Source organism: Ochotona princeps, chromosome 5, assembly GCF_030435755.1.
Source record: "Ochotona princeps isolate mOchPri1 chromosome 5, mOchPri1.hap1, whole genome shotgun sequence".
Taxonomy (NCBI): Eukaryota; Metazoa; Chordata; class Mammalia; order Lagomorpha; family Ochotonidae; genus Ochotona; species Ochotona princeps.
In genome coordinates this window covers 20,060,428-20,076,758 of record NC_080836.1, presented here as the reverse complement: position 1 = coordinate 20,076,758, position 16,331 = coordinate 20,060,428, and the positions used below count along the sequence as shown (strand labels likewise).

The following is a 16,331-nucleotide window of genomic DNA, read 5'->3' as shown; positions in this document are numbered from 1 at the left end:
GTTTACCTTATTTTATGTAGGGTTTAACATTTACTGCTGCTAGTCATGTTGTATTTGCTGAGTTGTACTGGGACCCTGGACATATAAAACAAGCAGAAGATCGTGCTCACCGAATTGGACAGTGCAGTTCTGTGAATATTCACTACCTGATCGCCAATGGAACTCTAGACACTTACATGTGGGGGATATTGAATCGTAAGGTAAAGCTTGGGTTTGGTACCAAATCACTATCTTACTTACCATGATCCATACCTTACATGAATTAAGAGGCAGAATTTGATGTGTTCAGGGAAAGGATATTTAACAAACCACACCATGATAATATAGTAATAGAAATCAAGTTCAGAAAAGGCTTCAGTTAGTAGTACCTTGCCTGCTATCCTGGGTAATAAGAGGCTTGATTTTCCATATGTTCCTATCATCTTCTGAGCCCTTCTTCTACTTCTTCAGTGGCTGGGGTTACCAAGGAACCAAAGTATTTTAAGCCCCATGTCTTTCTGTAACCACACGGATTTGTGAGTTTCTAGTTTTAGAAAAAGGACAGCCTATACCCAGGCTTTAGAAACACAGGTATGATGTTGTTTGTTCTCTTCTCTCTGTAGTCTTTTTTTCTCTCCAACTTTGAATTGTGTTTATAGAAAGAATTTGACTAGGGATTAAAGGATTCTCTGTTTTAGTCCATTCAGGATGCTATAACAAAGTACTGTGGACTAAGTGGTTTATAAATAATAGAAATTTATTTTTTAATTTTCTGGAGGCTAGCCTTCCAGCGTGGTCAGGTTCTTGTGAGGACCTCTTCTGAGTTGCAGATTTACTTCTTCACATGGTAGAATGAGAGCAAGAGAACCTTGGTACAAGCCGTCTTCCCGTTTGAAAGCTCCACTTCCTTGACCTAATCACCTCTGAAAGCCCTAGCTTCCTAAAATATCCTATTGAGAGTTAGAATTTCAACATGAGAATACTGGAGAACCAAGTCCATTACATTCTGCCTTGGCCTCCAAAATCCATGTCCTTTTCACGTGAGAAATTCATTCTTCTACCTTAATGGCCATTGCTAATCCTAAAGTCTCTAATAACCTTCTAAATCCAATGAGAGTAAGACTTATCCTGAGACAAAACTCCTCTCCAGTCTTGAACCTGGGAAACTGAAAGAGTTGTGTGCTTCCAAAGTACAACTAAGAGACACGCATGGAGCAGACATTCCCAATCTAAAAGGAGAAAACAGATGAGTGACTGATTCCAAGAAAGTTTAAAACTTAGCAAGGAAAACTGCATAAGATACCGTGCTCAAAATTAATCTTCCTTGGATGCATACTGTGCCTTCTGAGCCCACTGTGGGAATGTTCCTGCCTTCTGGACCCAGTAGAGTGAAAACACTGGCTAGATAGGCATTGCCCAGGCCAGCTCTCTGTGGTGGCCTCACCCAAGATGGGAGGAGGAATCACAAACTGAGGGCCCCACTAGGTAGCCCCACCTCCACAGTTGTCTGGGGATTTGGTCTTATCCTTTGAAACCAATGTGGAGACTGACCTGCTCTGCAAGCCTCTGCTGTCAGACCTATGGCCGAAGTGACAGCCCCTCCAATCTCTGAGTCCCCTTTGGAGCCCTCCTTCCTTTGTCTCAAGAATAGCCCATATTTGCAGGTGAGTACTTCTGAGAAGGCTGAGAATCTGAAAAACCTGGCAGGCTTCTGTGGTCCTCTGTATTGTCTCTCCTTGTTGCTCCCAGTTGGCTGTGTTTCATGCTGCTGACTCCTGTGGAGATGGCTCATGTAAGTCTGAACAAATTTCTGAATCACGCACTTGGGTGAACCCTTGATGATCTGTTCACATCCTTTGCTAAATGAATAGGCTGACAATTTCCTAAATTTTTAGGTGTTCCTTCTTGCTTAACAATTCCTGTCTTCCAAAATTATTTTTCTCTTCTTGCATTTTGATATAAGTAGTCAGGAGAAGCCAAATTGCCTCTTCAAGATTTTTTTCTGCAAGTCTCTTCAGTTAAATATGCTTACAACTTCTACTTTTGACAAAGCATTAGAACATGAACACAATGCTGCCAAGTTCTGGGCTACTTTATAACAATAATTAACTTTTGTCAGTTTCCAACCAAATTTATTCTTTATTTCCATGTGAGAGTTCCTTAGAGTGGCTTTTGCCATCCTTATTTCTACCAATATTCTGTTCCTCTTTCATCAGTATTCTTAGAGACAGAAGCTCTCTTCACAGATTTCCTCTCTTGTTAAAACTGCCTTTGACATTCTATTTATGGGGCAATCTAGGCATTTTCTGCCCTGTCCTTCACAGCTCTCCCAGTCTGTACCCATTGGTGAGCTCCGAGTCACTTCCACATTTTTTGCTGTTTCTTACAGCATTACACCTACCTTTAAAATTTTTATTTCTGTATTAATTACTTTGGGATATTACCACAAAGGACCATAGACTGGGTGGCTGAGAAAATAAAGAGAAATTTATTTCACCCACATCTGAAGGCTTCGGATCAAAGAGCAGGGTGCCAGCAGGGTCTGATGAAGGCCTACCTTCAGGCTGCAGCCTCTCACATGTACTCTCACATGGTAAAAAAGGGCAGGATGACTCTCGGGGATCCCCTTTATGCAAACAGTAATTACATTCAGGACCTTCTGCCCTCACAACCTAATCACCAATATCCTTACCTCACCTCCCTAACAAGGAAAGTTAGAATTTTTCAACCTAATGGATTAGAGTGGAACGTAAGTAGTCCACTGCAATATTTGTTAAGCACTGAGTGTAGACATTTGGAACACTCATGTAGGTTTCATTTCAAAATTTATGAATATTGGGATTAAAAGTTATGAGAAAGGCAAATAGTAAATTTCTGGGTTTTTTAATTAATTAATTATATATTTTTTTACAATCTTGATATAATTAGGGTAAAAATGTTCAAGCACTACAGGAAGATGGGCAAGACAATTAGTTCCGTATTGTTTCCTTAATATATCTGATGTAAAAGGGGATTTTAAGGGAGAAGTCCCGCCAAGACTCCCACCCACCCCAGGTCCCGGATGTGGGGCATGCTCCGAGGGTCTTGATCAAGTGGTTTTGATAGTTCAACAGTTCTGAATTGCTGCCACTCTCACCACTCCAAGCACGATGAGGTCATTGGAGAATCCACTGATTGACATAGTCCATCATAGAGTCTCTGTTTGCCCAGTATTTTCATTGCCAACATATAGCTGAGGCAAATAGTAAATTTCTTTAGTTTTTCATCAAACATGGGATTCACTGACTTGATAATTGGGTTGTGGTTTTGAGTGGTTGTATTATTAAAGTCTATGATATATTGGAAAAATAAAAATGTCCTGTTAGACAGCTTGTGATTTAAGTGCAAAATCAAGTGATTTCAGAGAATGTCCTCTGTGAGATGAACTGTTGCAAACACCGTGTGTTTTTCCATCCTACAGGCTCGGGTTACAGGGAGCACACTAAATGGTAGGAAGGAACAACTGCAGGCAGAGGAAGGGGATAAGGAAAAATGGGATTTCCTGCAATTTGCTGAAGCTTGGACTCCAACCGACTGTGCTGATGAGCTCCAGAAGGACGTTCTGTTCACGCATGTAAGGTTCAATTTCTTGTCCATTTCTATTTCCTACATAACTGAAACTGTAAGTTTATCATATATTGGTTTTTTTTTTAAAGATTTTATTATTATTAGAAAGCCGGATATACAGAGAGGAGGAGAGACAGAGAGGAAGATCTTCCATCCAATGTTTCACTCCCCAAGTGAGCCGCAACGGGCCGATGCGCGCCGATCCAAAGGGAACCAGGAACCTCTTCCGGGTCTCCCACACGGGTGCAGGGTCTCAAAGCTTTGGGCCGTCCTCAACTGCTTTCCCAGGCCACAAGCAGGGAGCTGGATGGGAAGTGGAGCTGCCGGGACTAGAACCGGTGCCCATATGGGATCCACGCCGCCGGGCCCTATCATATATTGTTTTAAGTAATAACTCTCAATTATTCATCCTAATAAAAGGAGACTTGTCATAAAGTTGGAACACTCTTAGAACCCAAAATTAACACGGATAAAAGCAAGCTCTTATTTTCCCACAGTTTCTACACTCATTTGTTCATGTCCTTAGGTAAACAAGCCAAAAGATTCTAGCCTGCAGAGAAAAGTATAGGAATTCTATCTGTGACCCTGACGTCATGGAAGATTAAATTAAATCTGCATCAAAAGGCATGCATTATAAAGAAATGGTGTGAAATATTTGAATATATCAAAGTCAAAAACTTAAGGGTGTCTGCATTACCATGACCAACGTATATGAAGAATTTATGCAGTTTAGTAAAAATGCCTACTAGTCAGCAGGAAATCAAAGAATGTCAATGTTATCAGATCATGTGACAGTCCTGTTCCCAAAAACCCAGTGGTTTCACCATTCATTAATGACCTTTGCCTGACTTAGGTTTGAGATGGTGATTTCTTCAACTATTCTATATTAGCTAGCATTTTTCTATGTTAAAAAAAAACCAACACCTTCCTCCTGCTTAAAAATTATCACTGCGAACTTAGAGGTTCTTTTTTTCACTTGTTATTATTTAGTCCTTCACTTTTTTTTTTAAGTTAGATATACTAGTGAGTTGTTTAAACTGGCTCTTCTACCACCAGCACCACACCCACAACTTACCCATAATTCTAAATGCTTTTTTTTCTTGGAACAAAATTTATTTACATTCACCTTGAAATTCCTTTCATACTGCTTTAGAACTAGCCATTTTTTTTCTTGGTTCATTTTTGCTTAAATGATATTTGTGCTTTAGGACTTTTAAGACTTACTCTGGGTCTTGGGCAGTGGCTAAATTGGCTATTCCTCTCCATGCAAATGCCAGCATCCCATATGGACAGCAATTCGTGTCCTGGCAACTGTTCTTCTTATTCAGCTCCCTGCTTATGGCAAAGGAAAGCAGTGGAGGATGGCCCAAAGCCTTGGGATCCTGCACTCACAGGAAAAAGTTCCTGGCTTCAAATCAGCTCAGCTCTGGCCATTGCGGCCATTTGGGGTGAGCCAGCGGTCGGAAGATCTTTCTCTCTTTCTGTGTGCTCTGTAAATCTACCTTCCAATAAGAATAAATAAATCTTTCTCTTAAAAACAAAGAATTATAGGCCCGGCACAATTGCCCCATGGCTATATCCTTACCTTGCTGGGATCCCATTTGGATACCGGCTTGTGTCCCAGCTACTCTACTTCCCATCCAGCTCTCTGCTTGTGACTGGGAAAGCAGTAGAGGATGACTCAAAACCTCAAGACTCTACACACATAGGGCACCCGGAGGACGCTTCTGGCTCTTGGCTTCAGATTAGCTCAGCTTCAGGTGCTGAGGCCATTTGGCTAGTAAACCAATGGATGATAGATCTTTCTCTGTGTCTCTCCTCTCTGTAAATCTGCCTTTCCAAGAAAAATAAATACATTTTTTATTAAAAAGAAAAAAGGTATTTACTCTGAGACATCTTTGCTCCTAGGGTATTTTCTCAGTGTACAGAGCTACACACACACACACATTTGCATAGGTAGATAGATCAATATCCATATGTGAGGGCACTTCAGAAAGTTCATAGAAAATGAAATTAAAATATATTTTGGTGCACAAAAGTTGATATCTATGCATACCCACACTTCTAACAGTTTATGGAAATGCATATTCTGAAAAAAACTTCATTGATGTAAAAATTCTTGTATCTAAATAAGCTATGTTTAAATTCTGTTTTCCACTGACTTCTTGATATATCCTTGTATGTAAGCGATTGTAAGCCACAAAGTTGTACTAATTCTTCCAACTGAAACCCAGTATCACCAAACCTTTCTATTTCTTTCATTCAATGCTGATCCCTAACATCAACATACTTATTCATTTACTGTGTCCTTTAGTACTTGTGAAATAGTTTAAAAATTATACCTGAACCACTATCTACAACTGAGTAAAATTCAAGATTTCTTTGCAGTTCTCACTAAGGAAACATGGTCATGTAGTCTGCTTGAATTCTTTTTTTTCCATGTTGTTGATATATATTTAGATTCATTTGTTTCTGTGTTTAGTTCTGGGGTTTTATTTTATAAATATTTTTTATTTAACTTTATATTTTGAACATTTAAAATAGTTAGCTAGTCAAAAAGTCAAAATTTAAAACTTTATTTAAAAAGTACACATAGAGAAGTCTCACTCTCATTCCTATTTTTGCTGCTACCTATTCTCGCTAGGTAACTAGTTTTATGAATTTATGTTTTTTTCATGACTTCTCCCTCTCTCTCTTTCCCTCTATCTCTATCCCTCTCTCCTTCTCCCTCTCCCTCTCCCTCTCCCTACCAGATTTATTTCTTTATTTGAAAGTCATAGTTAAAGAAAAGCACAAAGGTCTTCCATTCCCTAGTTCATCCCTGAGATGTTCATATTAGCCAGGGCCGGGCCAGCCTCAAGCCAGAAGCCAGGAGCTTCTTCTGGGTCTTTCATTTGGCTGCAGAGGTACAAACACTTGGGACACCCACTGAATTCGCCAGGCCATTAGCAGGGAGCTGGATCAACAGCAAAGCAGCTGGGACACAAACCTGTACCCACACAGAATGCCACTATTAACAGGCAGTGGCTTTATCCAATATACCACAGTGTTGACCCTCTTTTAAGATTTTTTCAGGATTTATGAATTTATAATTGGAAGCCAAAGTTATAAAGAAAGAAGGAGTGACAGAGAAATCTTCTTCCCTCTTTTTCACTCCGAAATTGCCACAATAGCCAAGGCTAGGCCAGGCCAAAGGCAGGAGCCAGCCTGGATCGCCATCTGGATCTCACACGTGGGTGTGGGGGCCAAGCACATGGACCGTCTTCTGTGGCTTTCCCCAGGTACAAAAGAAGGGAACAGAGTTGGAAGTGGAGTGGTTGGAACACAAACTGGCACCCAATGTGGAATGCTGGTCTTATAGATGGAGTTAACCCGTTGCAACACAAGGCCAACCATCAGAAGTTAAACTTTTCATGAAAAGTTGCATTCCACAGAATTATTATTTTTATGTGAAATTGCAGTAAACTTCTAATATATTTTCTTTGGAGGACTAGTGCTTTTCCTGCCTAACCACCACCCCGCCGTGCCAGGGATACCAGAATGCCATTCTGCAAAGTATTGGTTAAAAATTAAAATGATTTCTTAGTATTTTTTAAAAGTTTAACTAATTGATTATTTGTAAGGCAGAGTGACTGAGAGTATGAGAAATAGAGGGAGACCCTCCATCTGCTGGCTCACCTCCCACATGCCTCCAATATCTAGAGCTGGGCAGGGTTTGACAAAGTGGCTAAAGAGTACTTGGGATGCCCACATCCACTAAAACAGCCTGATTCAAGTCTCCTCTGCTTCATACTATCATGAATCCTGGGAGGAAGCAGATGATGGCTCAAGTACTTGGCTCCTGCCACCCAAGTGGAAGTCCTAGGTGGATTTTCAGACCCTTGCTTCAACCTGACCCAGCCCTGGCTCTTATGGACGTTTAAGGAGTGAGCCTGTAGATTGTAGACACCTGTTCCTATCTCTTTCTCTGCTTTTCAAGGAAAATGAAAATAATTTAGGAAAACAAAAAGCTTCCTACCTTTAATAGTGTTTATTACACTGTGTTCTGCAAACAAAAAAAATCAATGTAAATCCTAATTATTTCAGAAGTATATAAATAAAATTATGATTAGTGACTTTTGTTTCTTTAAAGTTTCCTAACTATGAAACTCTGCTTAAGTTTATTTCTAATATAGGCAATTAGAATTTGAACCACATTCTCCCATATGTATACATGTTTATTGTGTTTTAAACATTTGGCTGAAGAAAATATCTATGTACAGAGTTTAAAAAAATCATTCTTACCACATCTTAGTGTCTAAGTTGGGTGTGCATGTTTTATAGTTTAGTGTTATTTTGAGCAGATTTTCCAGTACATTTCTTTATACACTCATGGCTTTTGTAAAATGGAATCTTACAATGTAGAGATACTTTGTTTATTTTTATTTGTTTGGCTTTCCTCTCACTTATTTGGTATTTTACTAGCATGTGAAATGCATTTTGTCTATTGATTTAAGAGGCAGAGGGACAGAAAAAGAAAACTGTTGTTCCCATTCATGGTTCTTTCCCAAATGCCTACAATGCAAGGAATGCAGCAGGGCCAAATCTATGGGCCAGGACCTCAATCCAGGTCTCCCACAAGGCTGAACACTCACTGATGCATCCCAGGATCTGCATTACCAGGAACCAGAAACAGAACTGAATATGAAACCCGGGCACTCGAGTGTGCGACACAGGTGTCTTCCCTACAAAGCTAAGCACTGCCTTGCAGTGTGCTTTGATTGACTTGAGGTGGGCATGCCCTCCTGCTACTGTGTGCAGTACCTTCCAGCTTCATGCATTTATACTAATGTTCAGTTTGTTAAAAGGTTTCAAGGAAACACAGTCTAAACTTTTCTCTTCTGAATGTTGTCAGAATTTCAGCATTTCCTATGGGAATTTGTCTATTTATATTCATTTCTTACTGTTCCTCTTTGAAAGCCTTCAAAAACTTTTTTTTTGGCCAACATTTAGCATTTTTAAGGTACTTCCAATTTCGTCACTTAAACTTTGCTAAATTAACCACACTTGCCAATTGTCATCACGAAGTTTTAGCTGAAAAAGTTTGTAACCATTCAGGAGACCAAGGAGCAGAGTGAACCTGAAGGGCCCAAAAGGGGAAGATCCCTAACTCTCCATAATCTGTTGATTCCCGCCTCCCCCTCACACACACACACACACACACACACACACACACATGCAGCGTCGATCCAACCATAGTCAAAATGCTGGGAGCCCTGTGAAAGAGTTTTAGAAATGCAATGAATTCACTGAGTTTGACACACTGACCCCTAGTGAATTGAATTTCAGATGAATTGAGTTTTAGAATAATAGTTATTGAGGCAATAAGTCACTTAGCCTTTGGAATTTGAGCTTATTGATATTTCTGTGAGCTGATATAGAACCTGATGCCAGGATTTTTATGGAACTTGAAGTTAAATCTATACTAATCAAAAAGTTTGAATAGTCCAAATATCTATAATTTGAGGAGTGGTTAAGCAAAATGTAGCTTATCAGTACCAAAAAATGTTATTCACTCTTAAAAAGAAATGAGGGGGGCTGGTGTTGTGGTATAGCTGGCAAAGCTGCCTTCCATAACACTGACATCTCATGTTGGGGCTGGGTGATGTCTCAGCTGCTCCGGTTTTGACCCAGCTCCTAGTTAATGATCTGGGAAAAGCAATGGAAGATGACCTAAATATTTAGGTCCCTGCCACCCACATTGGAGACCCATAATTAAGTTCCTGGCTCCTACCTTCAAGTGACCGGGCCTGGCTTTTACAGTTTTCTAGAGAGTGAACCAATGAATGAGTAGAAGCTCTGTTTCTCCCTTTATGTAACTCTGCCTTTCAAATAAACCAGTCTTTAAGAAAAAGTTAGCTATTAATACATGACAATGTGAACAACATGGATGAACTCTGAAAATATTATGCTAAGTGAAATAAGCCAGACACAAGGGCCTCATGTTTTATGAGAGGGCCAACTTTTTAGGGAAGCAGGGAAAGCTGCTGCCTACAAAGCCAACATCCCATGTGGATGCTTAATTTGACCGCGCTGTTCCACTTTGTCTCCCTACCAACGTGCTTGGCAAAACAGAGGAAGATGGCCGCATAGTTGGGCCCTGTGCTCACGTGGGAGACTGTGATGAAACTCCTGTCTCCTGGCTTTAGCCTGATTCAGTCCTGGCCATTGAGGCCGGTTAGCGAGGGAACCAGTAGAAGGAAGGGCTCTTTGTATTTTCTCTCTCTTTCTGTAGCTTAGCCTTTCAAATCAATAAAGTATATGTTTAAAAAGAGAGAAGAATGAGAAAAATTTGCCTAGACAAAGTATTTACATTAATGTTAATATCTTCTGCCAGCTTTCTCCCTGGTTATTACCGTCAAAACTATATGATCATATGACCATTTCTCTTCCCTCTCTTTTTATTACATGCTTTATTATGTATATTGAAAGATGGAGAGACAGAGAAACAGGTAGAGATTTCCCCTCTGCTGCTTCACTTCCTAGATACATGCATCAGCTAAGTCTGGCCCACCTCAAGCCGTGAGCCAGGAGCTCCATGTGGGTCTTTCACGAAGAGGTGGCAGTGGCCCCAGTACATAGGCTGCTCCCCGGATGCCCATGAGCTAGAGGCTGGAATCAGGCAGCAGGGACTTCTGGTAGGGGATGCAGGTGCCTCAAGTTTCATCTTAACTCTTATGCCAAATGCCCACTCCTTCCATTTCTCTTAATCAGAGTTCCTTTTCTACCACATAATTCAGCTAAATATCAGAATTAAAAGTAAACAAAAGGAACTTGGGCTGGAAAGCAATCATGCTGGCATAAGCGTACTGATTATTACAATGCGAAAGTTTCCTGGTAATGGTTGGCAGATACCCCCGTCCCTCCAATTCAGGCCTCTCTGCTGGTCTCCCAGTTATCTGGCACCTCTGCTTCAAACTACCATTGGCTAATATCCCTGCTGTGATGACTCTGCAGAAACCTAGCCCACAAAAAAATCTATGAGTCATAATTCTTTCCCTAGATTGGATGTATGTACATCTTGTAAAGAAATTATGTTTTCATGAAACTCAAAGTCTAACTCAAATGAAAAGAAAAAATTCTACCACCACAAAGATGGACTACCTGACATTCTGAAGATCGCTTTTCATTAAGCCTGTTGGGAGTTCTGTGCTCCTCATGGATGTTGTTCCCCAATTCCTTCTCTAGATTAGGGAAATTTTCCCTTATTATTTCATTAAATACATTTGTAAACCCAGCTTCTCTTTCTGCACCTTTTTAAAAATTTATTTATTTTTATTGGAAAGGCAGATATACAAAGGAGGAGGGACAGAGAGGAAGATCTTATGTCCGATGGTTCACTCCCCAAGAAGCTGCAATGGCTGGAGCTGAACCAGTCAGAAGCCAGGAGCCAGGAGCTTCCTCCTGGTCTCCCAAATGGGTGCAAGACCCCAAGGTTTTGGACTGTTCTTGATTGTTTTCCCAGGCCACAAGCAGGGAGTTGGATGGGAAGCAGGGCCACCAGGATTAGAACCAGCACCCATATGAGATCTTGGCTTGTGCAAGGCAAGGACTTTACCAGCTAGGCTGCCACACCAGGCCCATGCCTGTAGATCTTAAACTGAATCCAAGCCAAGTTTCCTCCATCCAACAAGCACTTTAGGCTAGCAATGTCTGGTCAGCAATCAGCCACTGGGAACTCTCTCTGAGAGAAGTTCTCAGGCAGCTACTAGACAGTCTCCAGAGGTGTAGGTGGCCCAGGGTCTGATGTGCTGTGAGTGAGTAGTTCACTCAGGATTGTAGTCCCTTCATGGTCACAAGTTGTTACTTAATAATACCCGAAAATAGTTCAAGGCATTGTTTATGCAACCCCCAAACTGAATCTGCTTGCCCAACACACAGAAAGCAAACCACTAACATCAGAGTATTTACTGCAAAAACAGACACCAGCTCAGCAACCATTCCCAGGCTCCCCAAGTTAGGAGTAAATGTTCTCATCCACTTAAAATGGAGCCTGAGAAGCGTGTGATCAGCTGTTGTGTGAGTTCCTGATTGGTCAGTGTAGTCCCTGACTTTCCTGTAATTGGTCAGTGATGCCATGCACTTTAGGGAATTTGTGCTGGCCAGATGAGCTTTGGCTGATCGGGAGGGTCACGAATTGTCACATGAATGTAGTAAGTACATTTTCTCCTTGAATTCTCTGACAATACTGGCCATCAAAGTTCTTAGCTACAGAGAATCAGGTAATTCTGTGATTAGAAAATTGTGCCCCTCCCTTAATTTGATGAATTCCTTTTTGTAAGGGCAGGCAGAGATACCTTGTGCCAAGGGAAATAGAGAGGAAGCTGGGTCCTACTCTTGCTTTATTGGGTTTTGGTTTCATTTTCTCCAGTAATAATGAGCAACATCTTATTTCCAGTGATTTGGGATCCTGGGTCACTAGATGGCTGCTCAGGTTCCTATCATGCATTGTATGTATACTGTGAAGTGTCCCAAGACAAACTTAGGGCGTAGGAGTCAGGCTTCTGCTTAGGACAGTATAGCATTCTTTCTGCATGGATTCTAATCTTTGAGTTGGAGTAAGCTGGAGCTGCTTCTATTTTATCATTCCAAGCACTTGTTCTTTTAATTTTGAAGCAGATCTCCAAGAAATTCTCAGTCCCCGGAACCATCACTCAGGTTTGCTTCTTGGCCACTCTTGCTTCCTTCCCCACTGAAGCCTCTACTTTTGTCCTCGCAGTTTGCATCATTCTTTCTTGTTCCTCCTTGATGACCTTTCTTAGCCTGCCTCTGTGGTGGCAGCTTTGGCCTGGCTTACAGAACTGCCTTTTTTCTCCATCATAGCCATCCTAGGTCTTCTGGTTTGTATCCTGAAGGGCTTTTGAAACATCATAGCCCCCAAAAAGCAAATTTACATTTCAAGTGCCCACATTTGCACTAAAAAGATGTCAGATGACTGTTGGTCTGCTGCAAAAATTCAGAAGGAGAGCTCTTTGGTATAGCTATGAAATTTAAAGATATAACCTCAATAATGACAAAATGAACTTTTGTGTATTTATTACGTGCCAACAATCTATAAAAACTTTTGTTGTGGACTCTAAAGTGCAAATTAGAAAAAAATGCCTGGGTTCCTAATAACAATAACAACTTTCTTTTTTTTTTTTTTTTTTTGCTCCTAAGTCTAGTTCCCTGATTGAATGGTAGCAATGAGGAGAAATTTGGTTGTAGAAGTTGTGGTATTCACAAAATTCCCATCTCTGTTGTCTAAAATCTCTTGTTTTTGACTGGTTTCTTGAGGGCATTAAGGTAGCAGAGCTGGTTTTGAACCTGGGTCTTTCTGCTCCAAAGTCACTCTTCATAACACTGTCAAACTGTTGTAGTTAGCATGATTTGGGCCCTCAATAAATGTGTGTATAATGAATAGAACTTTAAAATACTTGCATTTGATTTTCCAATGTTTATGGAAGGTAGATTCCATACAGAGTATTCAAAGATCACTCACATGTATTAAGATGATATAAGCACACCCAAAAGGTTAGATACCACATGTTTGCCTTAATTTAATGTGATATGATGTTAAGCATATCATGTTATGTTATGGATATTATGTCATTTGTAGTATATAAACTAAAATTGAACTGTGAATGAGGGGTCACAGAAAGTGGTTAAGAAATCGCATTTATTTTTAACATGTTGACTGCTCAATACCATGTCAATTAATTCCATAACGATGTTAATTGTTGCAGATGGTATATTAGTGCTTTTATTTGACCGGGAAGATACTCTGCTGACTCTGCCCTCAGACCAGAGAGGGTCTACCCAATAAGTAGTTGGACTTGTCTGGACTATGGGATGTTGGACTCTATGCTTGGCAAATACTTGCAGGGAGGGAATTTCAGCTGAACTTGAACTATGGTTATGCAGCAGGGTGGAGGAACCCACAATGGGGGGAGGGTGGGAGGGAGAATCCCAGATTCTATGTAATTACAACACAATGTAATTAATGAATGAATTTAATTTAAGAAAAGATGATATAAGCACAAATCAGAACATTTATAATGAGGACCTGGCACGATAGCATAGTGGTTAAAGTCCTCGCCTTAAATGCAGCGGGATCCCATATGGGCGCTGGTTCTAATCCTGGCAGTCCCACTTCCCATCCAGCTCCCTGCTTTTGGCCTGGGAATGCAGTCAAGGACGGCCCAAAGCTTTGGGACCCTGCACCTGCATGGGAGTCCAGGAGGAAGCTCCTGGCTCCTGGCTTCGAATTGCCTCAGCTCCAGCCATTGCAGCTACTTGGGGAGTGAATTATTGGACGGAACATCTTCCTCTGTCTCTCCTCCTCTGCATATCCACCTTTCAATTAATAAAATAAATCTTAAAAAAAAAAAGAATTAGAGCAACTAGCTTAAAAAAAAAAAACATAATGAGATACTACTACACATGGGCTAAAATGACTAAAAATAAAAAAGATGGACATAAGTAATGACAGTAATGTAGAAAAATGGGAACACCTGCACATGCTGATGGGAGTATAAACCAGTGCAGCCATTTTGAAAACTAACTGCACAGTCCCTCACCGTGTTAAGTATAGAGCCACGATATAACTCTGCCAGTCCACTTCCAAGGGAATTAGAAATATATCCACACTAAAGCTTGTACATGAATATCGCAGTGGCATGATTCACAAAAGTTGAAAGGTTAGAGAAGTCAGAATAAGTATGAATTGATGAATAGGTAAACAAAATTTGGTTCGTCAATTATTTAGCCTTAAAAAAGAAATTAAATGCTGATATGCTATAACAAAGATGGACCTTGAAAATATTATGCCAGACACAAAGCTACATATTGCAAGACTTGATTTATATAAACTGGGGGCTTGGAGCAGAGTTCTTTTTGAGCTGTGACAATGTTCAACAATTAATCAGTAGTGATGGTTGCATCACTCCGAATATGCTAGTTATCAATGACTTGGATACTTTAAAAGGGTGAATTTTATGATAAATAAATTATGTCTCAATAAAGCTATTTTAATGGATTATATGCCAGGATCTAACAATGCCAAGATAAGGAAAACATCTGCCTTTCCTTTGGAGCACCTTTTTAGTTAAATGAGACTATTTATAAGCAAGTCATTTTCTTGCAGTATGATAAATATGAAAATAGAGGTATAAATCAAGCTCTAGATAAATTAGAAAAATAATAACCTAGAGCATTGAGAAAGTTTCCCATAGGAAACATCTGTAGGGAAGTTCAAAATTTCTCTCTGAAAGTTTTATGATTTGATTCTGTGAAATAAAACTGATGATAGATGGGCAGGAAAAAAAACACAAACTTATTCATGTGCAGAAACACAAGAGCCATAAACAAAATCTAAGACTCAATGAAAAGATCAGGTAGTTGAAGCATCCATTGCTTCTTACACACAGAAGAGGGAAGTGGGAGGGTAGGCCACCCTTGAGGGATAGTACATTATTTTTAGAGCAGATGAGTGGGTTTGGAACAGTGACCAGATCAGAACTCCTCTGTGAACCTCAGCTTGACACCTTTCTTCTTAGGCTATGACTTTGATCTCTTAAAACGGCATTTCAGTTCTCCTTTGGGAGAGCCAGTCCAATAGGCAAGGGAGCTTTGCATAAAAGACTTGTGCTGCGTGGGGAAGAGGAGCCAGAGAACACGAGGGGGAGGTCAGAAGCACCTGGAATCTGAGGCAGTTTTGACCGCACATCAAATTGACAGCCTTCACAGTGTTATTCTCCAAAGCCTCAGCACAGCTCAAGGGATTCCATCTGAGGTCAGAGGTATGTGTGAGTGAGTTTAGGGCATGCAGGAAGTCAATCAAATGGGAGGAAGCCTGAATCTTTGTCACTAACCAGTTGGATGGGAGCCTACCTCCGCAGGCCAAAAAAGAAATTGTGTTTTGTCCTGGAAACATGTGGTGTTTTTTAGTGTTTTAAGCAGATGAATGATGTGGTCAGATTTCTTCTTCTTTTCTTCTTCTGCCCTTTTTCGTGGAGTCAGTGCTATTGGGGAACAGATTGTTTCTGCTACACTCTGATTCCATTTCAGCTTCTGATGGCATCTGCTTCCTCTCCACTCCCTGTCTCGGCTTTCTCCCCAGTGCTGGCCTCAGCGTGCGGATGGTTGTGCTCCCTGGAGTCAGGCCTCACATGTCCTTGCTGCCTCTGTGCTGAGCCGGAGGGACAGAGTCTGCTTTGGCGGGCCCTGCTGCCTCCTCTGCTGCTGGATGGGAGATTTTGACCTTGGATTCTAACTGGACTTTTTTAATAACCTTTTACCAAAATTTTACTTAGATGCCATCTGTCATTTTCAGGTCTAATAATAAACCCAGTTCCTTTTTATTCATGAGGTTATTAGTATGTATAAGACTCCTTTGTCAGGGATTCTGGTGAGAGGAGAGAGTGGGATTGAAGCATTAAACTCTAGTTTGAACTTCTAACATTGATAGTGATGATAGGGCAGAAAAGGAAAAAGCTGCAGACCTTTCACAGGTGGAATGAACAAAGTGAGACCTGGATTTTTATGTTGTCTAATAGGAGCATATACCAAAAGGTGAGAAAGGACCAAAGCAGGTATTTAGCAGAAACGCTACAGCCAATGGCATATTCGTCTATAACTGGAGAATGCACAGATGATTGAGAGGGAAGCTATGCAGCTATGCTGGAGGGGCCCAGCATGATAGCATAATGGTTAAGGTCCTCGCCTTG

General features: G+C 40.7%; 1 protein-coding gene across 3 annotated transcripts in view; it reads left to right on the top strand.

Annotated features, from left to right (window-relative positions):
- The window catches only part of ZRANB3 (zinc finger RANBP2-type containing 3), a 207,633-nt gene that overhangs the window by 145,734 nt on the left and 45,568 nt on the right, over positions 1-16,331 (top strand). For all 3 annotated transcript variants that reach the window (XM_012928208.2, XM_058664438.1, XM_058664439.1), the window contains 2 exons: positions 21-200; positions 3,440-3,592. In XM_012928208.2, coding sequence (XP_012783662.2) covers positions 21-200; positions 3,440-3,592 — 333 coding nt within the window. The remainder of the gene's footprint in view (positions 1-20; positions 201-3,439; positions 3,593-16,331) is intronic.